The sequence below is a fragment of the Perissodus microlepis genome, chromosome 15 (assembly GCF_051167445.1).
Source record: "Perissodus microlepis isolate ML-2025 ecotype Zambia chromosome 15, ASM5116744v1, whole genome shotgun sequence".
Classification (NCBI taxonomy): domain Eukaryota; kingdom Metazoa; phylum Chordata; class Actinopteri; order Cichliformes; family Cichlidae; genus Perissodus; species Perissodus microlepis.
Window position 1 is genome coordinate 750,001 of NC_140475.1, and position 13,534 is coordinate 763,534.

The 13,534-nt window shown below is 44.5% G+C and overlaps 1 protein-coding gene across 1 annotated transcript in view; it reads left to right on the forward strand.

Annotated features, from left to right (window-relative positions):
* Nucleotides 1-5,070, forward strand: part of ankef1a (ankyrin repeat and EF-hand domain containing 1a) — a 20,024-nt gene extending 14,954 nt beyond the window's left edge. The window contains exons 10-12 of the mRNA XM_084953355.1: nucleotides 1,121-1,276; nucleotides 1,445-4,116; nucleotides 4,981-5,070. Of these exons, the coding sequence (XP_084809481.1) occupies nucleotides 1,121-1,276; nucleotides 1,445-1,600 (312 nt within the window). The 3' untranslated portion in view covers nucleotides 1,601-4,116; nucleotides 4,981-5,070. The remainder of the gene's footprint in view (nucleotides 1-1,120; nucleotides 1,277-1,444; nucleotides 4,117-4,980) is intronic.
* The last annotated feature ends 8,464 nt before the right edge of the window (nucleotides 5,071-13,534 follow it).

A 13,534-nucleotide genomic window follows, 5' to 3' on the forward strand; every position in this document is an offset into this window, starting at 1 on the left:
TGGATCCTTCACTGTGGAGCAGCAGTCTTCTATGTAGAATTGTTTTAATTCAGCCACAGTGGAGGGTTTTTGAACATGAATTACCAACTTCATGCTGGTGTGTGTCAGATCGTTGTCCTGCTGCAGAAGCCAAGTGCACTTAAGCTGCAGTGCACGAACTGAGGGCCAGATATGCTTCTTCAGGATTTTCTGGTAGAGCTGAATTCAGCAGGTTTGACAGTTGTTTGATGTTCTTTTCACGAAAAGCCGTGCTAGTTTTATGCCGGCCGTAACAGGACTCAGACGAGAGCTTTGCCTCGTCGGTCCACAGAGTATTATCCCAACAGCTTCATCACAGTGTTTTTTGGTAGATATGAGCCTTTCTGTTCTCTTTGGTCAGCAGTGGTTTTCTCCTCGAACTCTCTCATTTTTTCCCAGTCTCCTTCTTACTGTTGAATCATGAACTCTGACCTTAACACACACAAGTGAGGCCTGCAGTTCTTTGTTGTTCGGGGTTCTTTTGTGACCTCCTGGATGAGTCGTTGATGTGTTTTTGGAGTCATTTTGGTACGCCGCCCACTCCTGGGAAGGTTCTCCATTTGCGTACAGTGGTTCTCATCGCGGTTCGCTGGAGTCCCAAAGCCTTACAAGTGGCTTTGTAACCTTCTCAAGACGGATGTCAGTGACTTTGTTTCTCATCTGAAACATCCGAGCCATGTAAGTGTGACATATGCAAAAAACTAAGAAATCAGGAACAGGGCAAATACTTTTTGTAGCACATTTATATACAAAATAAGTTTTGTTACTGATGCTCCTCTTGAGCTCCATTCTTGAGACAGATTCCTTCACCAGGTTTTATCAGTCCAAAGTAAACATTAGCTGTCTGGTGCTTTAACAGAGTACTTCTGTTTCCTCGGTGCAACAGCTAAATCTTTGGATTACTCTTTATCCTGCCTCTGCACCGTTACTGAAAACCATTGAGCTTTAATCCTCAAACATAACCGTTTATTGTTAGCGACCTAATCTTGTGCATTTGGACATCTGTAGCTGCCTTTAACCAGCCTGAATCTGACACTTTGTATTGAACACAGCGAGTATGCAGAGGCTGCAGAAGCTTTGAAAGTCTTGGTATTCACTACAGGTTGCTGCTGCAAAAGTCGCTGTGCAAGCAGAGACATCGTCTGCAGCAGCAGAGAAGACTCCACCCCAGAAGGATTCAAATAGTGTCGTCCTGCAGAACACCAGCATCACGACTGGGAAAACCAAAATCGTGGACATCACCTTTGTGCCAAAGACGGTGAGCCTCTCCACCGTTTACAAGAAGACGGCTTAATGTTTCTTCTGCTGCCGGCTAATTGCAGCAGTCACAACGTGCACAAACCTGCATTAGGCCCGTTAGTGCACAAATGTTCCTGAAGAAGTGACTGTGTAATTCCACTTCTCACTGTGACTGTTTTTGTCTCAGGTTTGGGGGAAGCCGCCCACCACCAGCCAGCTGATGTCAAAGATAGAGAGAAGGAATAAGCACCCATCCCTCGAGGTGGACTTTGACGACCTCGTGATGCCTTTCAGCCACGACCTCCAGGGCACGATGCTGGAGCTAACAAACAGCGCAGAGTAACAGGCAGCGAGGTTAGACAGAGGCTGACATCTTGGACTGAAACTGGCCACTTATCATAATTGTGGATGTTTCATCTTTTCCACATGGCTTCTTTTTTCTGCCTTGTTGGACATCGTGCTTTGAATAACGTTTCCTTCCATCGCATCAGGTTCCTGCTGCTTTCATTACGGCTCTGTGCCCGTGACAGACGTGGTCACAGGTTTGATGTTTCCAGGTTGTGCGTCTCTAATCATCGATGTTATAACTCAGGATTGCCATAAGAATATTTTTTTCTTTTTTAAGGAGGCACAAGCATCCACTTGGACTCAACGATGAACCGATTGGACATAATCAATTCATTTTTATTGTTTCCTTTAGGGAAAATTTCTCTCGGGCACATTTATCACAGCCAGGTGATTAAACGCAGACAGCACTGCACAGTAACATGTGGGGCTTGTGGCCCTGATAAACTACATTTTAACTCAGGAAGCACTGCGGCAACATGGTGTATGGATAACATTATATCCACAGGGTCAAAGGTCACCTGCACTGTCAAATCATAATGTTGTTTGACAGCATGACTCAGAAGGATGAACTGTGAGCGTCCTGATGTTTGGCTGCAGCCGATCTGCTGTAGTGTTGTTGAACACGTTCTACAAACTGCAGCTGTTTTTCGGTGATACGCATCATCATTCACTGCTTTTTCTGCTGTCATGGCAACAACTTTGCATTTCATGAGAATGAACTTTATGGGCCAAATGTGTGATCACTTATTTTGAAAAACTGTTTATTTGTTTATTTCATGAAACAACATTTATTTTGCTTTTTCTTATTTTTGCTCATATTTATGCTGCTATAATGGCTCAGTGCGGTCATCTCTGACACACAGGGTGACGGGAACGATGGGTTGTCAAACCTAAGGCCTGGGGGCCAGAATCAGCCTGGCAAAATCCCCTACTCGGCCCACTGGATGTTTTTGGACTTTTAACTGTATTTTCATCAAACCTACAGCTGTCCTACTAATAAAGACTCCCTCCACAGCTATTCATAACACAATAACCAAGATAAACAATTAAAAAACAGAAAAGTTCCTGTTTTCTCACTGTCGACTACAAAAAATATCTTCTTTTTATACAATGTATCCACAGTAAAATGAATAAAATGAGACATTTTCTGTATAAAAATATTCCACTCGTTTGGGTAATGGCACTTTTGGCAATGAGCCCCTGGAACCTTTTCTCTAATTTATTTCTTGCAGTTTCAGAGTTGTGCTGGAAGATTTCTTTCATTTATTACAGCAGCATTTTTGATCATGTAGAAAAGCTAAGGAGTATTGTTGCAGTTGCACTTTATTTTTCTTATTCTGAGATATCTCAGGGATTGGATGTGCAGCTAAATGAGGTTACAGTTACAGAAAATGGGGTATTCATGTTTTTACATGAATTTGTCTTTGCTGGTTTAAGAGGGGGACAAATATGTGGTTTCAGACAGTGGATGAACTGAGAGGGTGCAGCAAAGATAAAGAAGAACTTATTTTGAGTTGTGAATCATGCAAAGCTACTCTAGTGGTCTGCAAGAATAGAAACATACAGAGCTGGAAATTAGCACAGTATGTGAGTGAAATAAAAGTGTGCAGATGCTGCAGATGGTTCAAATCCTGCCAGCTCTGCAGTAACTGTGCCTGCAGTGAGAGAAAACAGATCAAACCACATGCTTAAGATGTCACACAAAGAAAGAAGTCATCATCGCAGCCTGTCAGAGCTCTCACGTCGCCTTCGTGTCGTGGTGATTTGGTCCTTCAGCCCTGTGCAGTTCCATCTTTGTACCAGCACATGGCGCTGTTTGCCAAGTTTTCCAAAGCAGCGGTCTGGTTGTTTATTAGAACAGAAAACTTGGAGCAAGCTCTTGTGTTTCGAGCACAGAAAGGCATCAAAATGGCAGCCGTGTGTGTTCAGCGAGCTCCTGGTTTTCTACCGAGAATCAGATGATTTAAAATGACCGAACAGAACATGATGAGGAGCGCGCCTTCATCGTCCTCCTTGTTTCATCTTTGCCCAGATTACCTTAACGATACTGTGTCTGAGCCCTGTTTGGATAAGGCTTGTTTTTTGGATGTTTACATGAATGCAGCTACAGGAAACAGTCATTTCTTCTGCTTTAAATGTCGCATTGAGGCACACACTCCCATCATCATCGCCACCATCACCTGATAAAATTAGATTGCAGCGTCCTCGAGGTCCATGGGGACGGAGTTATATAATCAAATATATCAGCAGAGGGGGGGGGAGGTTCGAGGTTCTCAATACGGGCCCGGGATTGTTTAAATATACATAAGCACAACGCCATCGATGACAGGGATGTGGAGAGAAAGAGGGGACGAGGGGGATGGATGGAAGCAGTGAGACAGGCAGAAAAAGGCGCGCATGTATGTAACGATACTCAGAGAGACGAACGGAGACAGTGAGCAGGGGAATGGAAAACATATCACTGAAAGCCCAGCAGTGCCATTCATAAAGAGACCCGAGAGATGAGGGAAGGTGAGGAGTGACAGCGAGAGAAGGGAAGGCAGAGGCACACGGGGGGGGGGAGAGCAGCGGAGGGTGATTCAGAGGATGGGGAGGGAGCACGACGGAGGAATGGGAGTGGGCGGGAGGAGAAGATGAGGGCTTTTCTAGCACAATCAGTGGCACACAGGTTAGAGGGAGTAAACAAGGCTGTGATCGCTGGCTGTGATGCAGCGCGTCTGTTAGGGCGTCGGCTTGCAGCATGTTTGCAGAACCACTCGGAGACACATGCGAGTGGCTTTGAGTTACATGTGTCATTAGCACAGTCAGGAACAAGCTCTTCTATTTGAACTGTCTGTGTGAGCGGGGCCGTACAATGAAAGCGTGCCAGCTGAACATGTCTGAGAGTCGCAGTCCAGCCTGTTTGGAGCCTCTCCCCTCCTCCCCCTCCCCTCCGCTGAGTATCAGTCTGAGCTGTGTTGCAGGCAGCAGCACTGCAGTCTCTCAGCTCTGGCCCTGCTCCGCTTACTCAGCACTTCAACCCTTCACTTCCCCAAACAGCCTCAGGGGACAAACACAAACATAAAAACACACACTATATTATATTATTGCTGTTTGTCACATTAGAGCATTATTGATGTGTCATCATTTGCAATAATCGTGCCTTCATAGAGACACAAATGTGCTCACATATGCATCCAGCATCCAGTAATGACATACATGCATAACCATACACAGACTCATTGTGCACATGCACGACGTGCAGTTGTGTCTGTCTGCCTGTAGTCTCCAGAAGCATCTACATGGAGATCCACATAGACACATAGGTGTTAGCTAAAAAGCTTTGATGATGAACAACATTTTGGGTTAAAAAAATCTGTTTTTCTCTGATTTCAGGGTGAGATGGATCCAGTGCTCGTGACTTTTCTCACCAATAGTGTAAATATGGTAGCCACGCTATGGCAAAGCCCCGTCGACAGCACTGTGCAGATCTGTATCCATTATTGATGCGGGAGTCGTGTTTCACGCTGAATGTGACACAACAGGAGAACGTACAGTAAGCTCTGCCAGCATCTTTTGTCTTTGTTTAGCACCTGTGCAGGTTTACTGTGTGTGTGTGTGTGTGTTGCAGTGATTCATCATTCATTAGTGCAGCTTTGGCAGTGCCATAGATCTCTTTATCTTTCTCAGCTTTAGATTCCAATTTGCTCCAGGCCTGGAACTTTTATCATGAGAGTATTGATCTGAATTTCATAGTGAGACCAGTAACGCTGGGTGGTAAACAGAGGATGGGGTCTTGGCTCACGTAAGCAGAACAATTCCTGGGAAAGACACCAAAAGCTGGTATAATAAATATCTCTCAAGATGCATTGCAGCTGCAACCATTCACTGACTGTACTTTGATTTAAAAAAACCAAAAAAACAGCATTTAACGGTATTTTAAGAAAAAGAGAATAACAGGAGGCCAAAGGAACGAAATCCACAACAATATTTGATATTACCAGGTCACTATAATCAAACATGGGATTTTAAAACACTGACTCTCTACTTTAAGATCCTATTATACAGAAACATACTGTTTCTGCAAGGAACACGCTGGCGTTGGGCTTTAATCAGCTCAAACTACAGGAACAAATTTCCTCTGCCCTGAAAACAACTCATCAGCATTGCTGGCAGTGATCATGAAGACCAGAGCGGTCCCATTAGACTTTAACTCTGCTGCCTTTCAGTCTTCATTATGGTTTTACAGCACACTGAAAATATACTAAAGTCCAAAGACTGGCACATAATAAGTGTAAAGCTGAATATATATCATAATAGTTTAGTGTACTTAAGAAGACACGATATTATTAATTTGACTTGGGAAAGAAGATTTATGAAACTGCATTAAAAATGATATTATCTAATGTAGGAGAAAAAGGACCTACTGTGCTCATTTTCACCTCTATGTTTTTATTCAATAACTTTTAATGAGGTTTTCCATGATTCACTGTACAAAATAATCCTCCCCCATCTTTTTCTGTGGAATGGTACAGCCCCTTATTACAGATGTTTCCTGAAACAGTCCTATTAGCTGTTCCTTTAAGCCAGCTTTCTACTGATTGGCTGCCTGTTATAAACAAGCAGGTGGGCGGGGCTGCTGCGTTCACAAACAGAGCAACTGATGTCCTAACAGGTAATGCAGTACTGCACATTTTGGTATTTATTAGTTAATAAGTCAGTACAGGCGCAGTGTTGCAGATACCAACATATACACACCGATACCAGTATGTGAGTACTTAGTTAACACAACGAAACACTTTCAGCTTTTCGTTTTTGGAGACGTAGACTGTGCTTCCCTGTAAACGGCACGTTGGATCAACCTCAGGTCTTTAAATGTGCTGTAGGTTTTAAATAAAGTAGACAGTCAACACAAATACGCTCTGGCATTTTTCATACAGCAGGTTTAACGTATATTTTTTAATTTCCAAGAAGATAATTTCATACAATTCAAGAGGTCACATAACGATATCAGAGACTAGAAACAAAGTATCAGCTGGTATCAATCTGATACCCATACCAGCATTATTGATATTTGGATCAATCCACTGACCTCTAATGTCAGCTTTCACTGACGTCACCTGGAGCCACGAGTAGAAACACACGTTAACAACAGGAGAGCTTAGAGCCGACAGGTTCCTGCGTTTCTCCTGGATACACGAGACCAAATCTGATAAACACGAGTTCAGTTTCATGACTTGACCATGTCAATGTTGTGCTTTTGTTTTCAGTGGGACATTTTGGATTTAGAGGACTGATAAGAGCACTTTGATGTACTGTGTCCGAGGCTTTGTGTGCGCCTGGTTCTTCTTACAACGAAGAGAGATGGTCACACACACACACACACAGACACACACACACAGACACACACACACAGACAGACACACACACAGACACACACACACACACACACACACACAGACACACAGACACACACACACACACACACACACACAGACACACACACACAGACACACACACACACAGACACACACACACACACAGACACACACACACACACACACACACACAGACACACACACAGACACACACACACAGTTACACACACACAGTTACACAAACACACAGACACACACACACAGTTACACACACACAGACACACACACAGACACACACACACAGTTACACAAACACACAGACACACCCATACACACAGACACACACACAGACAGACACACACAGAGTTATACACACACACACACACACACAGTTACACACACACAGACACACACAGACACACACACACAGTTACACACACACAGTTACACAAACACACAGACACACCCATACACACAGACACACACACAGACAGACACACACAGAGTTATACACACACACACACACACACACACAGTTACACACACACAGACTCACACACACACACACACACACACAGAGTTATACACACAGACACACACACACACACACAGACTCACACACACACACACACACACACACAGAGTTATACACACTCACACACACACAGACACACTCACACACACACAGACACACACACACACAGACACACACACAGACACACACAGACACACACACAGAGTTATACACACTCACACACAGACACACACACACAGAGTTATACACACTCACACACACTCACACACACACAGACACACACACAGAGTTATACACACTCACACACACACAGACACACTCACACACACACAGACACACACACAGACACACACACACACACACACACACACACACACAGAGTTATACACACACACACACACACACACACACTCACACACACACACAGACACACACACACAGACACACACACAGACACTCACACACACACAGACACACACACAGACACTCACACACACACAGACACACACACAGACACTCACACACACAGACACACACACAGACACTCACACACACACAGACACACACACAGGGCCTGCTCAGTGGCCAAGAGAGACGTTTTAATCAAACTTAAAGCAGAAAACAGCCATAAATATAATATAATAATATAATATAATAATAATATAAAATATAAATGTTATATAAGGAATTGTTAGCAGGGCTTCCTGATAAGCCTATAAATAATACAGATTAATGTTATGTAAAAAAACTGCCACTCATGCGTCAAGACTGTGAATGAACTGTTTTAGTTTTGCTGCCATGCAAGCACTCGTTTTATTATCTAATTAGTCTGAAGAGTTCTTGTCATTATGTTTCCCATTAGCATTATTTCCCTTAAAGCCCCACACATCACACACTTACCACTGCCACTGTACTCTCACTCTGAATGGTAATGATCCAGCCGTGGCTGTGGAGCAGAGGATGCAGAGAGAAAACAATGAACCGAATGCCAAGCATGCCTGTGTTTCTACAGTGTTCCTGGTTTTATCGTGTACGAGAGAAATGTGCTTCAGGGTAGAAGAGAAGGAGAAGGTGAAGGCTTGTTGTTAGGCAGCCGGTAGGTGATAAAGAGGAGGAGGAGCGTGAGTGGACTGAAAAAGAAGATCTGCATGGAGGTTATGGCAGGTGAGGAAAATTACTCAGACACAGTGGAAGGTGAGGATAAGTTTAGCGGTGAGTAAAAGTGGGAAAAGGGTGTCTTTCAAAAAGAAGGTGGCCTTTAATGAAACTGCAGGTATCATCGTGGGTGTCGGTACAATAGGCTGTATTTGGGTGTGTCGATTCAAATATGAGGACGCAGCGATCGAAGACAAAAGAGAGGTGTTTTCCCCAAACCGTGTAGCCACTGCAGAGCCCAAAGCTGAGTGATTTCTTTTCTGCAAGAGTTTTGCTATGCTGCTGCTGCACTACTGAATCGATGAGGAGAAGGAGGAGGAGGAGGGTCAGCCTGGTATAGGGTTGTTTTACTGCAGTGGAGGCTCTCTCTCTCTGACTTCACATTGATAGACCCCATATCTTTCTCTCTCTCCCGTCATTCTAACTGGAGTCTCATCTATCTGTCTTTGCTTGACTCGCTGTCTCTCCCTGTCCTTCTGCCCGGTTTTCCCCCAGGCGGGACCTTGCTCTGTGATACCTGGCGCCCCACTGTCCACAACTATTCTGGCAGCCTTGGGTGAAGTTGTCTCAGATTCTTGCAGTGTGCAGACATCCAGCATCCAGCCAAGATCCTACACTTTTCCTTATTAGCTGCATCAGCGTCTGCCCTGTACTAACTTGGCACATTTGCACAAAACTTACTCTTCTAGAGTTTGTTTGGAAGGGAGTTTGTAGGGGGCAGTGGCAGGGATACACTGATGGATGGGTTTTTCACCTTATCAAACACACTGTTGGGATGATCTATGAATAATTCAGTTCAATTCTATTTATACAAATCACAACAACAGTCGCCTCACAGTGCTTTATATTGTAAGGTCGACCCTACAATAATACATACAGAGAAAACCCAACAATCATATGACCCCCTATGAGCAGCACTTTGGTGACAGTGGGAAGGAAAAACTCCCTTTTAACAGGAAGAAACCTCCGGCAGAACCAGGCTCAGGGAGGGGCGGGGCCATCTGCCGTGTTTCATTGGTTTCTTGTTGAGAACGTTTTAAGAGAAAGTGTCTGTTTACATCCAGCTGCCTGTTATATTGAGACACTGGGTGAGATTGTTACAGAGTAACGTGTGCATAGAGAGGAAGTCGGGGAGGACAGGCGGGTTGGTACAGTGTCAGACGTGGAGACGCAGGAGCCCCTTTTTTCTTTCTCTTTCAATCATGTTTTTCAAAGTATGACCACAATCATGACCAAACTGTTTACACAAATATTATGCTATTATAAAATGTAACACAAGATTACAGTTTCACTCACCAAAACCAAAGTAACACAGCAAATCATTTTGTTAGACAAGTCGAGTAAAACTGGTGTTAAAGGCACTGAAAGTGTGGGGACCTTTAGTGAAGTAAGAGCAGATGTGTCATAGCAGACAGATGTCAGCTACACCACATTGTTTCTGCACTAACATTAATCTATTTCATGGATTAGTGACTATCTGATAGACAGTATGTAAGACTGGGCAGGGCTCTGTCTGGTTTAATGATGTGCAGTACAGGAGCTGTCTCCATTCCTGCTCACCATGTACACCCCAGGACACGGAGAGAAACACTCTGACCATTCTGCAGTGGTTGGATGTCTGGAAACGCGGTGTCTGCCAGAGAGTAATTATTACTGTATTATTGTTGTTATTTAACATTTGCTGTAATAAACTAATTCCCCGTATATGGTATAAATAAAGTAGTTATCATCTCTTCTCCAGGATGATATAAAAATTCCCTCCCTGTCCAGCTGTCATGAAGTGGGAACGATCAGTAGAGGCTGTAAATGTTTTTTGTATCTGGCTGTAAGAAGGTGTATTGATACTGTAAAGTTGGGCATTATAAAATTGGGAGTCTGTGGGACTGAATCAGTTTTGGAGAAACTGCAGGTTCATTAAAGTTACCACTTATATCAAAGAAACACATTAAACACAGACTTTGTCATTTGCACCCTTCTTTGTGTAGATTAAATTAGATAAATGAGCAAACGTTAAAGTTGCTGCTTCTTTTTCCCCAGAGCCAGGCTAGCTGTTAGCTGTTAGCTGTATCATAAAGTGGGAAGGCTCCATCGGTGCCCTGTTGGTTCGTGCAGTAGGGTTTAAGTATCAGCTCTGTATTAGGGGAGAGAAATTCCTGTAGGTACTATTTTCACAGCAGGGTTCGATGACGAGTAATGCCGATGCTTTCAGTGTGTGGCGCTCTGTTCCTCATCGCTGATTCATAAAGAACGACATCTGTTTGAACCGCAAACAGCCGCTCATCAAAGCTCAGCCAATTCTGATTAAGAGCATCACACAGGAACTCGATGCTGCTGTTTTCTCTACAGTGCTTGTATTCTGAAATGTGTACAGTGTTTTATGTTTTTGTCTCTGTTGAGGTGATCCCAGCAGTGTGTGTGTGTGTGTGTGTGTGTGTGTGTGTGTCTGTGCACTGCACTGTGCAAAAAAAGGAATTCATTTAGTTAATGCACTTAAGGTTTTTAGTGTGTGTTTCTCTTCCAGTGAGTTGTTGGGAGCGAGAGCGTCAGAGACAGTAAAATCTGACAAGAGAGAGCAAGAGGGAAGCTGATGGAAGGGAGCAGGAAACCAGACCAAACATGGGCACAGGTGACGCACAGAGGATACCCAGTTTCCATAGCAACAGGCAGGTGCAAGACATTGGGAGCTAGTTTTCGATCTGCTGAGGTGATACATTTGCATGCACTTTGCAGTGTGATTAGAACGACGCTCACACGAGTGCAATGGCAGAGCTTCGTGCATTTTCGGTCATAGATGTGAGAAAAGCACACGTGTGAAAATGGTCTCCGTCACAGAGAAGACACGATTGGCCAACCAGCACCGTGACTTTGCTGACCCTGTACTGGGAAATGCCTGACGCATTGGCGATACAGAGGGAAGGGGAGGGGGATGAAAGGGGAGTCGACAGGAAAGGGGAGAGGAGGAGAAGGATGAGGCAGGAGAGTGAGATTAGAGAGGAGGGGGTGCTGGGGGAGAGAGTGTTGATCTGTACCCTGGAGCTGCAATACATGATAAAGAGGAGGGAAGAGAGACACAGAGGGGGATCGCTGGGCTAGGGTGAGGACAGGGAAGGAGAAGAAAGCAATTTCAAAGAATGAACAAGAGAGGGGAGAGATTAGAGCAGGACGTGAGGAAAACTTTAGAAAAGGCAGATGCATGCAGGGTGTGCAGCAGAAATGCTGTTCATGCTGTAAAGAGCCACAGCTCCTTACAGCATGAACACTTCTGAGCACTTGTTTGCCTGATGATGGTCTGCTGTGTTGCGGTGGAGGCTATACCAAAGTGGCTGTACCACAACAGGACTTTACATTGTGATGTCGTTGCTGTGTATCCTGGTGCTGTGCATCAGCTTGATGTCACCCATGTAGAGGAGGTGGCTGACGGTTGCTCCGTTCTGTAGTTCTCACTGAGCGGGTTCAGGCCTATGCAGAACAGCAGTGGGCACAGAGCATCTCCTTGGTAGATCCCACACTTGATGGTGACTTGTGGGCTTGAAGCTGGCCTCTAGTGTTGTCCACCACATCCCCATTGAGTTCTTGATGAAGGCTCTTAGGCTCCTGTTTTAGGCATGCCAGGATCCAGGTGTGGGGCATCGAGTCATAGGCCTTCACAGTGAGGCTGGTTTTGCAGTCTCGGGCAATTGCTCTGTCTATAAGTAGGTGGAGTTTCGCCCCCTCTGGTATTCCTGCCCATTCGTTTCTGTGCCCTGCTCATGTGTCTGTTCATCTTAGCTGCTATGATGCCTCCTTCCACATGATACTGAGGCAGGTTATTAGCTGGTATTTTGATGGGAGTGTCCTTACTGGGGATTATTGAGGATCAGAACACTCGGGGTTGTCTTATCTACTAGCAGCTGATTCATTTGTGCTGCCAGACTCATAGACTGCAATCAGCTTCTTCAGCCAGTAGGTGTGAATCATGTCAGGGCCGGGTGCTGTCCAACTCTGACCCTTTCTTGGATGTCTGCCGCTGTGATACTTGCTGCATCCTGTTCAGAGACGTTGCTGTGGTCTGCTCCAGTAGCCACTGAGCATTGCTGCTATGGGTGCGTCCTTCTCCCATGTGCTCTTCCAGTCTTGGTGGTGCTGTTCTCATATTGTTCCCCTGCCACTGAGAGTACACCTTGGATGGTTCAGTGGAGAGCAGCTGGTTTCTTCTCCTACTTTCAATCTCTCTGATTTATCTCTTCAAGATAAGACTGTGAGTCTTTGCTCGGCAGTTTCCAAGGTGTGAGGATTTTGCTGTACTTGGATCCCTTTCTTTATCACACCTTTCCACTTCCCTCTGCAACGACATGAGGGCCTTTAGTCTCCTTTTCCATGGAGGGTACTGCTCCAGATATTTGTGATTCTAGTAAGTACTTATCGTGAATTTTTGTTTAATGTAAATTTTACTCATCACTGTTGATCATCATCACGCCCCCCCCCCCCCGTGGAGCTCTATGCCAACCAACGCCCCTCAATCAACAATTTAGCCGAAGTAGAAGTTGACATGAAAAAGTTCAATTCATATTTAACTTTCAGGAAAACATTTTCTTAAATATTAGGCTTGTGTTAGCAATATAGCATGTCCATGTGTTAGCATGTCCATGTGTTAGCATGTCCATGTGTTAGCATGTCCATGTGTTAGCATGTCCCGAACAGTGTGAACTGTCCAAAAACTAAAATTGTTTCTGTGCAAAACAGCGAGAATATCATAGTAATGCACCAAATAGTTGCAGGGATATTTAAAATGGACTGACCATCTGGAAAGCTCAGCAGCTACCGCGGACAAACAGGACGTTGCAGCAAATAAAACAGAGCATTACCAAAGAAAACCTGCGCAATATATACGTGCAGCCTATTC